Source organism: Nicotiana tabacum, chromosome 5 (genome assembly GCF_000715075.1).
Source record: "Nicotiana tabacum cultivar K326 chromosome 5, ASM71507v2, whole genome shotgun sequence".
NCBI lineage: Eukaryota > Viridiplantae > Streptophyta > Magnoliopsida > Solanales > Solanaceae > Nicotiana > Nicotiana tabacum.
In genome coordinates, this window is record NC_134084.1 from 87,185,417 (window position 1) to 87,204,589 (window position 19,173).

The window sequence follows — 19,173 nt, forward strand, 5'->3', positions numbered from 1 at the left end:
ACCGACCGACTTCGATCGATTTTTCGGCAATTTTTCTTTTGGCTGTTTATGATATTTAATTGACCGACCGAAGGCACCAGAAGTTGCCAAAATGAACGTACTTTAACTACCAGTTGAGCTTAGACAGTTACCGTGGCCTGTATATTAGAGTCGATACTCCCCTAATGGAGTGATAGGACGAATCTCGCAAGGATAGGTCATAAACCAAGTATTTTTTATTTTTTATAATATAGATATTTATATATAAAATATTTTTGTCGATGCTAATAGTTCCGGTGACCCCAAATCCCAAAGTAGGTCTATTTCTAAACACACGACTTATAATTGTGAAAAAACGTGCTCATTTAACAAATTTAAATTACGGGCGAATAGATTATATATTAATGTTATAATAAAGAGCAGATGGCTATTGAAAAAGGAAAAAAGATAATAATGACGATACCATTAAAAAATCACACGACAATACAATCATCAGTGTTCACTACTTTTCTCGTCCATTTTATACATCTATTTGGCATGTTCTTGTTTGACTTTTGGCGCAAATTTCATAATTCTTGGTCCCTATCTCTTTGCTGGATTTGCTAGTACGACAGTTGGATGTAGACCCAAGTTGTACGTAAGAGCTTTTAATTGCAGATCTCATCCTTTCCCTATATTCTAGCTAGTGTCATAGTCTCATAGATTAATTAGTAACTAGCTCACCTACATTCAACAGATCAGTCGAGGACCAAATGTTTTTATGTTGACACTCAAATTTATGAATGTTTTTGCTGCAAACTTGCTAGTATTTGCAATGACTTTTTGCAGTAAAAGTTGTCACTCATTCTACAGTTGTGATCTGAAAGCAAAATACTTGCTCCATGCCATAAATCACGGCTCTAAGATTTAGAAACGGTGAGTGATTGTTCTTTACATATATTACTTTATATTTTGCAAATACGTATAATGTATATAGGGTTTAATTTGGTTGAACCCACTGCAAAATGATAGATTTGCAAAATCTACCTACGTAGTTGTGCATTTGGTTTTTGAATTTAATTGAGATATGTGCAAATTAATTCAAATACCACCATATTATGATAAAATGAAAAAATCGAATGATATAATGCTAGCTAGTGAAAAACTTTTAAATTTCAGGATCATGGTAGTTCGGTGAAATGACAAGTGGAGATAATATAATAGTGAAGATTTTCATATACCAACATTTTTTCTTGTTTGAGAGTCAAATAGCGCTACGCGGGCCGAGTCAGACCTTAAAATAGGAGATCAGTTGTACTTTTATATTTATTTATTTATTTAATTTGGCAAATTTTTTAATTCTTACTTAAATACCTAAGGTACTAACCACAACAAATTAAGCTTCCCCTGTAAATGGATTAGCAGTTTGCAGTATACAAAATTATTAAAGATATAAACCTTGGACTTAATGGCGGTAAATTTTGGTACTTTTGTTTTCTGAAAATATTATTTGTTCTTTTGAAAAAAAATTATAAACAATTTCAAGTTGCAACTTTTGGTTAAAATATTTTCTTCCATTCACAAAATTTCAACTTTTTTTCAAATAAAATACATATCAAAATACAATATCAACTTTTAAAAATTATTTCTCATTACAGTTTCAAGGATTCTTTTTTCAAGTTTCAACTATAGCTTTTGGTTAGGCAATTGACACTATATAATTGGCTTTCTTAGAATTTCTGTGTACTTATTGTACTTTTCTTTTTATAAATTCCTTTCCCCTCTCAGATCCATTGTCAGTTTTTTTTGTCTTTATTCCGCAGTTTTGGCTGCCCGTCTGTGGTGCTGCCATGTTTGGTCGGCAGAATAACTTCTCCTGACTGAGTTGCGTCAACTTTTCTGTTAGTAGTATATTCAGTAAACTGTTCAAGTTTAAACTTAATGCGATCTTTTTACTCAATCAAATACAGTGGAAGATCGCAACATTTGTAATTACAATTAAGAAGAAGAGCGAAATCTTCAATAACTGCTTCAGCTCAATGACGACTAATTCCAACTGTAACCTTTACGTCCTAACTGCTTCTCAAGATGTAAATCTTGTCCAGTGTGAGTTTTTAACTGCTTCTTTCTCAAATCTAATCCGACAATTTCTTTATTGTTTGCATAATTATTTGATTATTTCTATACAAGTTGAGAGCTCGAATTGCAGCGAGCTGTCTTTGTTATTTCAGAGATCCCTTTCTATCCTTAACTGTTTCCTTTTTTGGCAATTACATATTGTCTGCTGGCTTTCTGTTTTTAGTGTCAAAGATCATGGACTGCTTTTCCTTTGTCTCCTTAATTCTTCCTTTTCAGGCAATATAAAATTGTTTAATGTTTTTTTTGGGGGGATTAAACATAAATGGAAGTCCTGACATTCTAATCAATTTGTTTCCATATCATGGAGGAGTGCGTGATTTTCTAATATCATTTGTCTATTCAGTCATGCTCCTCTTTTTACTGTATGCAATTTCCAGGAACGAATTCGGGTTGCTTTTGTGGCCAGTGGGAGAGCCAGGAATTTATGCTAAGGGGGTTCGAAAAAATACTAGAAAGTTACACTTGTGGATTTGAACCCCCTTTGATACTATACTAGAATCTTTATGTCAAGGGGAATCAATAGTTTATATACCCAAAGAGATTCATTTTTGGCCTATTTCCGCTGTATAATTTTCGGAGAAAGGGGATTCAATTGAACCCCCTTTGCTCTACATAGCTCCGCTCCTGTTCGTGGTTATATGGCAGCACTCAAGTTCATGGATGGTATAATTTACTCACTTGAATTTACTTTCTGTAATCATTCTGTCATTCTAGCTCCATAATCTTTCTTTTAGCTTTGCTCATTTCATTTTCTTTCTTCAGCTTGTGAGTACAATAAGCCTCCAGGGCTGGTCAGCGATGGTGGTGGCGCTGAACTGGAAAATTACTTGTCAGAAGAAACTCGAGAAGCATGTTTAGGACTTCATCCAGATAGACTTGCATCTATTGTTAGTTCCTACGACATCAAAACCTTAAATAAAATAGGAGGAGTTGAAGGGATCGCAAGTAGGCTGAGAGTCTCATTGGATGAAGGAGTGAAAAAAAGTGATGTGCATATCAGACAAAATATATATGGATCGAACAAATACATTGAGAAACCTTTTAAAAGTTTTTGGACTTTTACATGGGAGGCTTTGCAGGATATAACTCTCATCATCCTCATGGTTTGTGCTGTTGTCTCTATTGGTGTGGCGCTTGCCACCAAAGGGTGGCCAAAAGGAACATATGACGGGCTGGGAATTCTACTTAGCATATTCTTGGTAGTCATAGTTACTGCAATTAGCGACTACAAGCAGTCATTGCAGTTCAGGGATTTGGATAAGGAGAAGAAAAAGATATTTATCCAGGTCACAAGAGATGGATCCAGGCAGAAGGTTTCCATTTATGACTTGGTGGTTGGTGACGTAGTTCACTTATCTATGGGGGATCTGATTCCCGCTGATGGAATATTCATATCTGGATACAGCTTGCTAATTGATCAATCAAGCCTATCTGGTGAGAGTGTACCCGTAAGCATATATGAAGGAAGACCTTTTCTTCTATCTGGAACCAAAGTGCAAGATGGTTCAGCTAAGATGCTAGTAACAACTGTTGGAATGAGAACCGAATGGGGTAAGCTGATGGAGAGGCTAACAGATGGGGTAGAAGATGAGACTCCTCTGCAAGTTAAGTTGAGTGGTGTTGCTACCATTATTGGAAAGATAGGACTAGCATTTGGTCTGCTTACATTTATGGTGTTGACAGTCAGATTTATGGTAGAGAAAATACTTCACCACGAGCTCACGAAATGGTCTTCGAGTGATGCACTTACTCTTCTAAATTACCTCGTGACAGCAGTGACTATAATTGTTGTTGCAGTTCCAGAAGGACTGCCTCTGGCAGTGACGTTGAGTCTTGCATTTGCAATGAAAAAGCTAATGGACAACCAGGCATTAGTGAGGCATCTTTCTGCATGTGAGACAATGGGTTCAGCTACTTGCATATGCACAGATAAGACAGGAACACTTACTACAAACCAAATGGTAGTCAAGAAGATATGGATTTGTGAAAAAACTAAAAAGGTAGAAACTGATGGAGGTGGGGATGCAGTAACTTTGAATATATCAGAAAATGCATTGGCCTTTCTTTTACAGGCAATATTTCACAATACGGGAGCAGAGGTAGTTAAGGATCATGATGGAAACAAGTCGATTCTGGGAACACCAACAGAATCAGCAATATTAGATTATGGATTGCTTCTTGGTGGTAATATTTATGAGCAAAGGAAGGACTGTAAATTCCTAAAAGTTGAGCCTTTCAATTCAGAAAAGAAAAAGATGTCTGTGCTTATTGCTCTCCCAGATGGCAAAGTCCGAGCTTTCTGCAAGGGTGCATCTGAGATAATCCTAAAAATGTGTGACAGTCTTATTGATCTTAATGGTGAAATTGTTCCTCTGACAGAAAATAGAATAAGAAATATTATGGATGTCATTAGTGAATTCGCTGGCGAAGCCTTGCGTACTCTTTGTGTGGCCTTCAAGGACTTTGAGGATGGCTGTGAAGAAAATATTATTCCTGATAGTGGCTACACATTGTTAGCTATTATTGGGATTAAAGATCCAGTTCGTCCTGGGGTTAACAAGGCAGTAAAAACATGTTTAGCTGCTGGAATTACTGTGCGAATGGTCACCGGTGACAATATTAATACAGCCAAAGCCATTGCTAAAGAATGTGGGATACTAACTGCTGATGGTTTGGTCATTGAAGGCCCAGATTTTCGGGACAAAACTCCTGATGAGATGAGGCAAATAATTCCTAGAATTCAGGTTTTGTTCTTGATTATTTAATCTCACTCTTGCAGATCGATCTGATGTAAATTAAATGTTGCTGAAATGCTACAATATTGAATGCAGGTGATGGCGCGATCATCACCAACGGACAAGCTTGTGTTGGTAAAGAATTTGAGAGGTATGTTTAAAGAGATTGTTGCAGTTACTGGTGATGGCACGAATGATGCCCCTGCTCTCCGTGAGGCAGATATTGGACTTGCTATGGGTATAGCAGGAACCGAGGTTTGTAGATTTGCTCCTGTTTTAGGTTAATATATTCTTACCATTTTATTGTATTAAAGATTCCAAATTACAGTTTTTCTTTTCTTCTGCAGTTAATATTTTGTTCTCATATAAGGGCATAAACTATACCTTAGGATTTTCCATTTGAATTGCTCATTTACTTAAGTCTATACAGTTGCCATACTTATAAAGAAGAAAGGTTTTGGAGTCCTAACTGAAGTGGCTCATTGACAAGTTAGAGCAATTAAAAATCAATGGTCTTTCTCGCAGTAGTATGTTCAGTCGTTTGCAATTGCAATAAATTCAAGATTATGGCCCGGTAGATCCACAGCATATAGGTGTTTATTTAGTTTTTTTTTTTTTTTGTTATCCTAATATTGATCCGATACAACTTACCGATGACAGTCTTCGCACCAAGAGTTTTAAATGGTGGAGGCCAGGACTTTCCAGTTCTATTCTGGACTCAAAATAAAAACAAAAAAAGTTGCCTGCTTTCATTTATCTTTTCTTTGTTTTTCCAATATCAATACCTCAACTTACGCCTTCCCTTATATAGACAATTTTAAGCTGTGTTTCTTAAATGCATTATCAGGTAGCTAAAGAAAGTGCTGATGTTATAGTACTTGATGACAACTTCAGTACAATTGTGAATGTGGCTAAGCGGGGTCGTGCTGTGTATGTAAATATTCAGAAGTTTGTGCAATTCCAGCTAACTGTCAGTATTGTGGCTCTGATGATCAATTTTATTTCCGCATGCATCTCAGGTATTCAATATTCTGTTGGAGAAGTTCATTTCATTTCCTGTTAGTGATCAGTGTGTGCCAATGAAAAAAAGTGACACATTTTTCCAAAATTGATGACTGGTATTTATCTGTTGCTATAACATAGCAGGATCGGCTCCTCTTTCAGTGGTTCAGTTGCTTTGGGTCAACCTTATCATGGACACTTTAGGTGCAATTGCCTTGGCCACTGAACCACCTCATGAAGGACTAATGAGCAAGCCTCCTGTTGGAAGGGAAGTGAGTTTAATTTCCAAGACGATGTGGAGAAATATGATTGGACAGAGTATCTACCAACTGGCTGTACTATTGGTTTTCAACTTCACTGGACATCAGATTTTGAGAATTGAAGGTTCAGACACTACCACAGTTCTCCATACTTTCATTTTCAACACATTTGTGTTCTGTCAGGTATTTAATGAAATAAACTGCCGGGACATGGATAAGATAAATGTTTTCCGTGGCATTTTTGGAAGCTGGATATTCTTAGGTGTTGTGGTTTCTACTGTTATCTTCCAAGTAATCATAGTCGAGTTCTTAGGCACAATTGCAAGCACAACACCACTCAGCTGGGAACTATGGCTTCTCAGTGTTTTAATTGGTGCTGCAAGCCTGATGGTTGCTGTAATTTTGAAGTTGATACCTGTCGAACAGAAGAATACCAAGCACCATGATGGTTATGATTTACTGCCAAATGGTCCAGAACTTGCCTAAGAAAAGGGGAGAGCCAATGGATAATAGAAAGCCATGCGATATGAGAAAGTTTAATTGGTCCAAGTTCGAATGATACAATACCTGGTTTTCAGGTGAGGAAAGGAAAACAACACCAATGGAAAGAAAATACAGACAAAAGATTTCAACAGCTCATACACCAATAAACCTCCAAGAACCAGTTCAAAGGTATTTGTTTGATTTTTACTCATGTTTTTGTAAATGGTGCTTGGGATGTTGTTGGAAGTTCATTTCTTGGTAGCACCTAAATGTGTCAAGATACGCGATTCTTTTAATAGGGGAAAAAAAGCTTATTTTTGTTTGTGAAGACAAGTTGTTTGAGAGCAGATTTTGGACCTTGCATTTTAGCCGGAACGTTCTTGATTTTGAAAAAGCATCAAGTAACCAAAAAAAAAAAAAAGAATTCCTGATTGACAAGAATCACAAGATACAATATACTTGGAGAAGTGTTGATTCCAGCAAATGTTGAAAAAAGTATTACTTTCTTGCTTTGTTTACCATCTGAGATGGATCATTATTTTTCAATTATTTTTTGGTTGAATTGAGTTTCCTGGATCTGCACGTGCATACAGATCATAAAAGGAGTTTCTTTTGGAGAAGTTTTATACGTTAAAGCGTTGCTTTAATAAAGGTACCTCAACATTCTTGGGACCGCAAAATTCTAAATTCTAAAATTGTAGAACCAATTGATTTTAGCCCAAGAAGGCAAAAAATCCCTGCCAGGGTGCATATACCGGGAGTGTCAATGTGGAAATTTGATTGTTTGATCCTAGCCAGAATAGTAGGTTTCTGTTACAGGTAAGCTCCCTTACTCTCAAAAGTTTGGGAAGATGCCGGAAAAATGTTTTTTTAAATAGTGTATGAAATATGTAGTTAAGTGTACTCGAATAATGACAACTTCTTGAGTGAAATAAATTGTTAAGTAGTTAGTCATGTATAGTGTCCCACGTTGGAAAATAGATACCTATTATTATGTAATTGTTGTATATAAATAGGATGTTGTACAACACTTGAGATAAGCATTAATATTTTCTCTCGTGCTTTCTCATATAGTATCAGAGCATTAGTGAGAAAAGATCGATGTGCGTCATTCCCGCGACATCCAGGAAGACATAACTCAATCACCGTGCAATTTTCCGGTGACCTAAGTGACTGATTTGTCACGTTTGGTGAGTGTTGTGCACAAACAAATACCACCATTGGACTCAGAAACCTCCGACGACTAAACCCCAAAAAGATTCTCCGGAAACAGATGCCCCACGCGCCACCCAGATCTGACATTCCGCCGACGCGTTTGTCCCACGCACCGGTGCGTGAGTGCATCTCCAGCTATATTTTGGTCAAGCTTCTTCAGGACAACCTGGTCGCACAATAATTCCAAGTCTACCAGTACTATTTCCGACAAATTCCGACAACTTTGGAATTTTCCGGCGAGCTACAGTATTTTCCGACGTAAAATAGTGTTATGTTTTTATGCTGTGAACAGTGTTTTCCCAAATATTTCTTCAGTTTTCCTGCAGGAGTTACTGATTTCCACTATTTCAAGTTAATCGTACTACTTTTAGTCATGATTTTGAGAAATAAATTGTAGCGAAATGGGATCCAATAGTATGAATGGTTGGATTTCTCTACTGGATTATATTGAGTTTCTTCAGTATAAAGCATGTAAACAGACATCTTCAGGGATAGCTTCCGTTGTTCAAACAGATAGTAGCGTTACTTATGTCTCCCAATCTTCAACCTCTAAGTCTTGGGTCATTGCTTCAGGTGCATCTGATCATATTTCTGGTAACAACTCTCTTTTCACTGCTATTTCATGTTCTCAATCTCTCCCAACAGTCATAATGGTCAACGAGTCTCAAACCACGGCAACCGGAATAGGACAAACAAATCATCTTCCTTCCTTACCTTTAGATTCAGTTCTTTATGTTTCCAGTAGTCCTTTTAATCTCATAGCTGTGAGTCGCTTAGCCAAATCACTTAAATGCTCTGTTTTATTTTTTGATGATCTTGTTTATATACATGAATGCAGTACAGGGCGTGAATCAAATGGACTTTATTATCTTATCCTTGCAAAATCACATTGACTCACATCTTATCTTCCTTCAACAACTTGTCCTGTTACCAATTCACTAGATTTATTACATAAACGGGTGGGACATCCCAGTTTGTCAAATTTTCAAAAAATGATACCTTGTTTATCTCACTTGTCCACTCTAGAGTGTGAGTCATGTCAGCTAGGTAAGCATACCCGCTCCCATTTCCCTCGGCGTCTTGATAATCGAGCAAAGTCACCTTTTACTTTAGTCCATTCAGATGTTTGGGGTCCTAGTCAGGTTAGTTCTACCTTGGGATTCCACTACTTTATCAGTTTCATTGATGATTATGCGAGGTGCACTTGGATATTTTTTGATGAAAAATCAATCTGAGTTGTTTTCTATTTTCCAGACCTTCCATACTAAAATTCAAAATCAATTTGGGGTTTCTATCCGCACATTTTATAGTGATAATGCCCTAGAGTATTTGTCTTTCCCATTTCAGCAGTTTATGAACTCTCATGGGATTATTCATCAAACATCTTGTCCGCACACATCTCAACAAAATGGGGTAGCTGAAAGAAAGAATAGACATCTTATTGAAACTGCTCATACGCTAGTCGTACAATTTCATATTCCGTTGCGTTTTTGGGGGATGCATTTCTTACATCTTGCTATCTTATTAATCTTATTCCATCTCAGCTATCCAAAATCAAGTTCCATTCTCTGTCTTGTTTCCCCACTTACCTTTGTTGTCTCTTCCACCCCGTGTCTTTAGAAGCACGTGTTTTGTTCATAACCTTACTCCAGGAAAAGATAAGTTAGCTCCTCGTGCTCTTAAGTGTGTATTTTTGGGTTACTCAAGAACACAAAAGGGGTATCAATACTATTCTCCTGACCTCTAGTGGTACCTTATGTCCGCTGATGTCACCTTCTTTGAAACTCAATCATACGTCACAGGTCCAGGTAATCACTTAGATATTTCTGAGGTGCTACCAGTTTCATTTTTTGGAGATTCAGTCACTATCTCCCATTCATCTTCTTCTATAACTCCAGCTCCACCACCTACAGCTCCAGTTGCAACTCCACCACCTATAACTCCAATTCCACCACCTAGTCCAGTTCTACCTTTCGTAGCTCCATCACTCTTGACTTATCATTGTCGTCCACGTCCATCATCAGACCCAAATAATTCACGTCGTGCATTAGATTCTGCACCTACTGCGGACTTATCTCCTCTTAGTCAACCAATTTCACTCCGTAAAGGTGTACGATCCACACTTAATCCTAATCCTCATTATATTTGTTTATGTTATCATCGTCTGTCATCACCTCATTATACTTTTATATCATCTTTGCCCACTATTTCTATCCCTAAGGGGTCGTTTGGTAGGGTGTATAAGAATAGTGCGGAATAAGGTGTATTAGTAATGCATGGATTAGTAATGCATGGGTTAGTAATGCAAGCATTAGTTATGCAAATATTATTTCTTATCTATTGTTTGGTGTGGTGTATTAAAATTATAATGCATTGCATAGTTTTTAAGAAAAATAGTTGCTTACAAAAATGTCCTCCATATTCTCTTGCTTTAAGGGACTTTATGGATAATTTTGTCTTTAACCATGTTAATGCATGCATTAAAGCCTTGGTATTACTAATGCCATGGTTTTCTATGCATTACTTATGCATAGGATAATGCCAAGTATGATGTATAACTATACAAGTTGAAAAAATGTACCAAACAAGGTAGTAGTAATGCATAGAATTAATGCTTGCATTATTTTTTCTAATACCTCCTCCCAAACGACCCCTAAGTATACAGGTGAGGCACTATCTCATCTAGGATTACGAGAGGCTATGATTGACGAGATGTCTGCTTTACACGCGAGTGACACTTGGGAGCTTGTTCCTCTTCCTTCAAGTAAGTCTATCGTTGGTTGTCGTTAGGTTTATACAGTCAAAGTCGGCCCGGATGGCCAGGTTGATCGACTTAGGGATCGTCTTGTTGCAAAAGTATACACTCAGATTTTTGGGCTTGATTATAGTGACATTTTTCTCCCATGGCTAAAGTAGCATCTATTGGTCTCTTTTTGTCTATGGTTGTTGTACGTCATTGGTCTCTTTATCAGTTAGACATTAAGAATGCTTTTATCCACGGTGATCTTGAGGAATAAGATTATATAGAGAAACCACCTGATTTTGTTGCTCAGAGGGAGTCTAGTGGTCTTGTATGCCGATTGCGCAGGTCACTATATGGTTTGAAACAGTCCCCTCGAGCATGGTTTGGTAAGTTCAGCACAGTTATTCAGGAGTTTGGCATGACTCGTAGTGAAGCTGATCACTCTGTGTTTAGCGGCATTCTGCTTCTAATCTGTGTATTTATCTGGTGGTTTATGTTGATGATATTGTTATTACTGGCAATGATTAGGATGGTATTACTAATCTGAAACATAATCTCTTTCATCACTTTTGGACTAAGGATCTGGGTAGATTGAAGTATTTTCTAGGTATTGAGGTCGCTCCGTCTAGCTCAGGTATTGTTACTTTACAACAGAAGTATGCCTTAGATATTCTTGAGGAGACTAGAATGATGGGTTGCAGACTTGTTGACACTCTTATGGATCCGAATGCTAAGCTTCTGCCTAGACAATGGGAGCCTCTTAGAGATCCTACGAGATATAGGAGGTTGGTCGGCAAATTGAATTACCTCAAACCAGACCTGACATTTCTTTTCCGGTGAGTGTTGTAAGTCATTTATGGATTCTCCTTGTGATAATCACTGGGATGCAGTTGTTCGCATTCTTCAGTATATAAAGTCAGCTCCAGGCAAAGGATTACTATTCGAGGATCGAGACCACGAGCAGATTGTTGGGTACACAGATGCTAATTGGGCTGGATCACCTTCTGATAGACGTTCTACGTCTGGATATTGTGTTCTAGTAGGAGGCAATTTGGTCTCTTGGAAGAGCAAGAAACATAATGTAGTTGCTCGATCTAGCGCCCAAAGCCAAATATCGGGCCATGGCTATGGCAATGCGTGAGCTAGTTTGGGTCAAGCAGTTGATCAAGGAGTTGAAGTTCAGAGAAATCAACAAGATGGAACTGGTGTGTGATAATCAAGTTGCTCTTCATATTGCGTCAAATCTGATGTTCCATGAGAGGACTAAACATATTGAGATCGACTGTCACTTTGTCAAAGAAAAGATCCTCTCAGGAGATATTGTTACAAAATTTGTGAAGTCGATGACCAGATTGCAGATATTTTCACTAAGTCTCTTACTGGTTTTCGTATTAGTTGCATCTGTAACAAGCTTAGTATATATGATTTATAAGCACCGGTTTGAGGGGAAGTGTTAAATAGTTAGTCATCTATAGTGTCCCACGTCGGGAAGTAGATGCCTATTATCATGTAATCATTGTATATAAATAGGGCGTTGTACAACACTTTAGATAAGCAATAATATTTTCTTCCGTGCTTTCTCACACAAATGATCTCAATCTCTCATTTCAGAGAAATAACTCACTCATGAGGTTGATGAGGTAATCCAAGTGTAAGACGCAAGGCTTCTGCGTTGAAACAAGCTCACTTTTCTCAATTTGAAGTCATAAAGCGTCTATATCTGGCTTAATTAATTGCTTCTTGGAGGAAAAGGCACTACTGGTTTTAGTGAAGGCAGCGAATAAGTTTTGCTTACTCCCTGACAAACTAAGCGTCAATACTTTTGAGGTACAGCATTTTCACCTGTTTCATTCTCAATTCATGCATTACAGAAAGTAATTGCCACTAAAATTCTTAACACAGAAGCTAAGAAGACACCAAACAGCACTTTCAAAGTTCCATGCTATGCTTCAACCACAAATGTAGGCTGAACATTCATATCAGCAACAGGATTTACATACAAGCGAACAAATATTCAGCAGAGGATAACAGAAAACCAATAGGATACTATATTACTCTGGTGTGATAACATACAATCTGATACAACTGCGTACATTCTATCACGTGGATAAAAAGAAATACAACAGAAGAACGAAATAGTTCCCTGCCGTGTCCCTTAAAACTTTAGTGCGACGACATAGAATCTGATACGACTGCATACATGCTCTCATGAGGAACATAAAGAATACAACAGAGGAATGGAAACGATTCCCCAGACCCCATCCCCTTTTCCATTTCATCACTTGATCTATGGGCTACAACGTTGCAATGGAAATCTATCTTTCCCTAACTCTACCATGCACCTACCTTTCAATAAACAAAACTGGGGGACTCTGCATGGCCAGCTCATTTGTGTCTTCTTTTGGATTCTCCATAAGCAACGACCCCCATGACGGTCATTGCATAGCCCGCAATGCCAATAAAAGTTACAGGATTGCGGAAGAGAAGTATCGAGATAACAACAGCCACAGCACCTTTGGCATTCCCTAGGACCTACAAATATCCACAGAGAATAAAGATGTTCAAAATAGGTTAAAGCAAAATGTACTAAACAGTAAACAGAGAAGCCTAATTATGACAACAAAAGGGGGAAAAACGGGAACGAGGCAAGAGAAGGAGAGTGCAAACCTGGAGTGTCAATGCACTGGTGTGCTTAGTTACCAAAAAGTTCAACAAGTTGGCCGCATATGCCATTGCAGAATTGATCAAAACAAGTAGGACCAGGTATCTCTGTGTTGCCGCAAGCGTAATAGTGACATCTATCACATTGGGCTCCATTACTAGTGTCGCAGGCAATAAGACTAAAACAGCAATTGGTGACATGTAAAGTAGCAGATTCATGGAGTTCAACTTTTCCCTAAAAAATAACAGGAGGTTACAAAATGTGAAGCAGCAGATCCATGGAGTTTCAACTTACCCCTAAAAACTATCAGCAGGCTATAAACGAGGTCACAAAAGAAAACTAGAGCAGGCTATCAGCAAAGCAAATGAATAAGATATAATCTACCAAAGAGACAAGGCTAAATATAATAATAACATACTAGAGGAATGACCTTTGAAGTGTTGAAGATGAAAATTAACCACAACCTTCGATTGCATGGAAATACCAAAAGCTGTTTTCATTCCAATATTTGACAAGTTGCAGATTGACGATTGAACAACTTGGAAACTCAGACAAGCTAAACAGCAGAAATTGGACAAATGAAGCAACTAGAATTCTAGAAATTGTTAAGCTGCTGGATTAGTTCCACACTCCTATAATGAATGATGGGGTTGGGAAAATGGTCAAAATTATATCCGCTTGATTGAGGACACTGCCCAGTTTTTTGAATTAAAGCTACGTATTAAAAAAAAGTATAAAAAAGCACAATAAACAAACAAGATAATTGTAGTAAAAAGAATATTTTGGTTGACCCTCCTATCATTTGATGTCCGCTCGTTCCCCAATTTCAATTCCCAATGAACAAAATTATCTTGACATATAATTTGTTTCTAGTTATAATGTTATTATATTATTATAAATGGGATATAGGAGTAATATATATTCATATATTTTATTTTATTTTTGGATATATCAGTTTCATTTATATGACTGTGCCAACTTCATAAAGAGTATGCACGTATTAACATTAATCTTCAAAATGTCCAACCATCTTAACAGAACACGGTATCCTCGTTTTATAACAAAAGTGAAAATGCAACAACAAAGGACTTTTGACTATCTATAGTGGTCTTCCAACTCCTTCAAGTTTTCTACTATTCATTTCCCTCCAAATCATCCAAAATGCGAAAAGAGGAGCTACCTTTCATATCTTTTTCTTCCTGGCATCCATCTTTCTCACCCTTCAACTTGCTATAGCTTCCATCATTGTTCTAGGAGGTAACCAGATTATATCAAAGAAAGAATGTCCTAACAAGTAACAACCATAACTCTATTGCAAAGCTGCAATGTAGAAAACAGTGGTCCACACTCCTTTAGCACCAGCTTCAAGCATTGAGAGCCATGATCTCGGCTTATCAACTTCGCTTATGTTTGTGATAATAACCTGCCAGCTACTGGATTGACACTCATTTCTGTCCTTTATTATTTGTTCTCCTTGCTTGGCTCGTACTGATGGACCTGTCAGGGATTTCTCAACTCGTCGATGTCCATGATAAGGCCCGATAATCTTGCACAATTTGAGAATTATTGATATTCAAATTGTCGTGTATTCTCTCCAACTGATTTGTCGTGTATTCTCTCCAACTGATTTGTGCTGTTCCTCAAGCCAATCAAACTCTCTGTGTTCATTTGGCGACTTCAAAACTTGGCACCTTCTCTGTGGCGCAGTCTCTTCACCGGTTTGAAGTCAAAGTATATTGCACTTATGCACTCCTACCACATATAATTTACTCTCTGTGTTACTGGAAATCATAGTGGCTAGGTTCAGAAGCAAATTGATACCCCTTTTCAGGGACAGCCCTAGTTCTATAGCATACTTTGCATTCTGCAACCTACCACAAGCTTAACTCTCGACATGTCGATTAAACGGAACAGTACTAACGACCATCAGGATGATCGTGTAGCAAGAAGGCCTCACCAATCCACTGTCACCCTAGTAAGAGACAAACTACCTTTGGAGGAAAGCGGAATAATAGTAGTGTATGTCCTAAATTTGACACCTTTAAACCTGGCAAAACTTTCCATACTTGAGCTGCCCACTTGCAATAGCTTCCATTGATCTATTTGCTGATCATAGTGGCCCAATAAACATGTATTCAGGAAGCCTTTTCTCTTTGTTGTTTCACTAATGGATACACGGGGACTTGTTTCATCAACAGTCATTGCTGGGGGAGATTAATGGCCAACCTGCTACCTCCTTATAGGACTTTAAAATGGAAGCCATTTTGCTAGACTTTTTACAAGCTTTGCAAACAAAAGTTCCTTATTATCCCTCCACAACGCCATATAATCCAGGGAAATGACTTGTCGAACAAAGTCAAGAAGTTTTATTGCCATTGCTGTCAAGCTGTTTTTCACAATGCGAATGTCCCAAGGCAAAGCACCAAGAAGTGCACAGCAAATTTGCCCCAAAAATACACAAAAATGTGTAGTTCTGGAGTGAGAGTTCACATAGACCCAAAAATATACAAAAAGGAAATAGTTGCATTTATTTCCATAAACTGACTAATATAAGGATAAAGAAAAGAACCAACAACAATTATAACACTACTTAAAACTTAAACAGATGGCTGGAAGCAGGAAAAACTAACCCTTCATTGGAAAGAAGGACGCCTTGAAGAACAGACTTAAAGGCTCTAGCAGCAGTTGCACTTATGCACATGATAAATCCATACAGGTGGAAGCTTGGTTCACCCTGCCAGCAATTAAGATACTTATCAGACAACAAGTCAAATCAAGTAAATAAGCCACTGGAAAGAGGATTGAGATGTCAACTAGTTGAAACGTTTTATAAATCAAGATGTTATCATTCTTTTCTTACTATGGTGTAACTGATATCAACATTGAACAGATCAAGACTAATGATTTAGGAAGACTAACTATCTTAGATAGAGGTAATTCCTGCTAGTGCACAGCCATAAGCCATTACGCTGATATCATTCACTTACTCCCAACTGGGAATACTTTGGACCAATAGCTGTTCAAATTATATCTGCAACTTCAGTTAGCTAATTAAGCTTACTCTCCATTAACTAATTTGCATCTACAGAAGAGGGATATTTAATCTTTTACAATCAGAAGGTAATTTCCCCAAAGCACATATTTTTTTATATAAACCTATCTTCCATATTTCTCTCCTCAAAAAGTACTTTATATCAAATGTATTAGAAGAGGATATAACTTGGAACTTGACATATTTGGCGCTAATCAGAATATTGAATGACAAGGTATTAAGGTGGTAATTTTTTCATTAATTTTCAATAAGGTAAGAAACCTATATATTACCTTGTTTTTTCACAGGATAGACCTAATATTTCAGCTCCACTCGCGTGCTTACCTACTTAGAAACTTGAAATAGTTAATCATCACTTTCTAATTTAATTTAGAACTTAAATTCTCGCTAGCAGACTTTGGATCTCCCAGTTTATTAAGTCTATTAATCATAAAATGGTGACTACATTGCAAGTCAATCTCAATAAGTCCCACATTGGTAGCTGAAAAGACTGGGAGCATAATATAAGGTGTAGGGATCTCTTAATGGTGTGAGGCCTTTTGGGGAAAACCGTGCGAGCTGACCCATCTCTTAATGGTGTGAGGCCTTTTGGGGAAAACCGTGCGAGCTGGCCCAAAGCGAACAATATCACACCATGTTAGAAGTATCTTTGGGTTGGTTGAACCCAGCAACATAATTGCTTGCATTCTACAGCTAAAAACAAAGATACTAACACAACTAGTACTATCAAATAAGAATTTGCATATTGTATGAAGGGAATACACAAAATTCTCAGATCTGATCTTAAGCTGTAAGATTCACACTTTAAAAGAAAACCTTCAAAAATCCTCCAATTTAGTACTTAGCAAGTATAGATCCACTAGAGTTTTTAAAATAAAATAAAAAAAATCCCAAAAAGGTTCAAAAAACAAGAAACACAACAACAAAAAAACACAAAGTTAAGCAAATTTAAAATTGATCCAAAAAGAAAAGATTTTGAACATACCCCACTAGCAATGACAACACCACCAACCACAGGCACAAGGCAGCCATAAGTAATCCAAGATTCCTTCTTATGTGTAATCAAATAAGCAAATAAAGCTGTGAAAAACGGCGTCGTTGCGCCCACAGCCTGATTAAAGGATACAGCCAGGTACCTAAGAGAAATATTACCACCGACAACAGACCCACAAAAGACAATGCTGAGAGTAGCAATTCTGAAAAACTGAGATCTTGATTTGATTCTTTGAAAAGGAACAATCTTTAAGAAAATAATGGACACGTAGCTTAAGACAGCACAAGCTGACATGTGACACATTGTTAAGAATATAGGGAAAGAAAATCCATAGTTTGAGAGTAATAATTTGTTAAGGAGAAGGACTCCAATGTTTGAGGAGTACCAGAAGATGATTAGTGAGGCAATGAAAAGAGTTTGTTTTTCTGATTGTGCTGCTGACATTGTTTTTGTTCAGTGTGTATGTGTGTTTTGGTGTTGTTGGCTTTGTAAGGGAAGGTTTCATTGATGTGCTTTCCTCAGGTTGAGGAAATGTTTTACTAGTAATCTGAAGGGTGATTTTTGATTTTGTATATAGTGTGTGTGTGTGTTTTTGGGAACGTTTGTAGGGAAATGTGCAGGTGGAGGAAAGAGAATATATGATTTGTGTGCGACTGGACGTGTGTCTTTGTGTCTCTCGGACCGCTTCGATGCTGATCTACGAACCCTTTAGATAATGACCGTAACATATGCTAAGATAAATAAATACGCAAATCTATTATGTTTTCGTTTTATTTATCTTAGTTTTATATATATGTTTATCCGTAAAACGGTACAGTTGAATTTATATACGTCGTTTATAGACAAGTGAATTGATTTGATTCCAAAATAATAAATAAATTAAACAAGATGTAAAACTTAGCATTGAAACCGAGATAAGACAGCAAAAATCCTGGTTCCGAGAGCAGAGCTTCCGAATGCAGTAGTAACAATATTACTAAGCAAGAAGATCAAATATTATTGAGCTTTGAATTGAATATAGTATATGCTTGTCAGAAAAATCGTGTCCCTTATAACGGTTGTTGAGCCCTCTATTTATAATTGTACCTAGGGAACAAGGTCCTAGAATTGACGAGGCCATTGTCTATAGGATTTCCCTGCTTGTGCTTTGTCAAATTCTAGTATAGTTTATGATATCGTCCCACAGAGATTAGAAAATCTAAGTTAAAAACTATTATTATAGCACAATATAAAATATAAATAGAAAGTTCCAAAGCAAGACTGTATTAAAACTGAGATAGTATTATAATATATATATCAAGCTTCATCAACTATCCCAACAAAAAAAAAAAGATTACTCCATTATGAAGTAAGAAAAAGAACCTAGTTTAGAAATACGAAGAATTGGTGCAAAGATATTATTTTTCACAAAAGGATAACTACTAGGACTTAGGAATATTAAAGACAAAATAGAGACCAAGAATAGTTCTTCTCTGCTCAAGACTCGATGTCTTCTTTCCAACATTCACTCTCTATTTATAGAGTTTTTTTTTCCTAAGATTCTTCATAGTTGCAATTATGGGAATTGTAGTTGCAACTATGGCCTTATCAATTTCTTCCTTTTGCGGAGAAAGACTATAGTTTCAACTATAGTTCTCTAGTTGCAACTATGTGATTTCCTTCATGATTCTCCATTGTTATCGTCGCAACTATGGTGTTTTAGTCCATTTGCTTCTTCATTCCCAGTAGACTACTCAATTCCCACTTTTTTGTTTCTTTTCTTCGATTTTCATATGCTCTTTCATTTGCGAAGTATGTTTGAAAATATGGGAGAATATGATATATTTATTCATGTTTTATTTAAAATATTTAATATTTACATATAAAAATATATAAATAAATTACATCCATCAAGAATCAAGTCATTCTTAAATGACAATTATGAGAGCAA

General features: G+C 37.0%; 2 protein-coding genes across 7 annotated transcripts; one reads left to right on the plus strand and one right to left on the minus strand.

The window, feature by feature from the left end:
• Nucleotides 1-669: 669 nt before the first annotated feature.
• On the plus strand, nucleotides 670-6,905 carry LOC107800460 (putative calcium-transporting ATPase 11, plasma membrane-type). 6 transcript variants are annotated; one of them, XM_075253772.1, is made up of 7 exons: nucleotides 670-894; nucleotides 1,929-2,064; nucleotides 2,475-2,760; nucleotides 2,860-4,841; nucleotides 4,929-5,087; nucleotides 5,680-5,851; nucleotides 5,976-6,905. In XM_075253772.1, the coding sequence occupies exons 3-7, from the start codon at nucleotides 2,736-2,738 to the stop codon at nucleotides 6,578-6,580; spliced, it is 2,943 nt and encodes a 980-aa protein (XP_075109873.1). In that variant the 5' UTR covers nucleotides 670-894; nucleotides 1,929-2,064; nucleotides 2,475-2,735; the 3' UTR covers nucleotides 6,581-6,905. The 6 variants fall into 6 exon arrangements, with proteins under 6 accessions (XP_075109873.1, XP_075109876.1, XP_075109874.1 ...); XM_075253775.1 differs by having other exon boundaries at nucleotides 5,979-6,905; XM_075253773.1 differs by lacking the exon at nucleotides 1,929-2,064 and having other exon boundaries at nucleotides 770-894.
• Nucleotides 6,906-12,560: 5,655 nt separating this feature from the next.
• Nucleotides 12,561-17,939, minus strand: LOC107785930 (UDP-URONIC ACID TRANSPORTER 1-like). The gene is made up of 4 exons (XM_016607355.2): nucleotides 17,235-17,939; nucleotides 15,828-15,931; nucleotides 13,203-13,431; nucleotides 12,561-13,067 (listed from the first exon to the last, which is right to left on the minus strand). Exons 1-4 carry the CDS (start codon nucleotides 17,685-17,687, stop codon nucleotides 12,921-12,923), a joined length of 933 nt encoding a protein of 310 aa, XP_016462841.1. The 5' UTR covers nucleotides 17,688-17,939; the 3' UTR covers nucleotides 12,561-12,920.
• Between the last annotated feature and the right edge of the window lie 1,234 nt (nucleotides 17,940-19,173).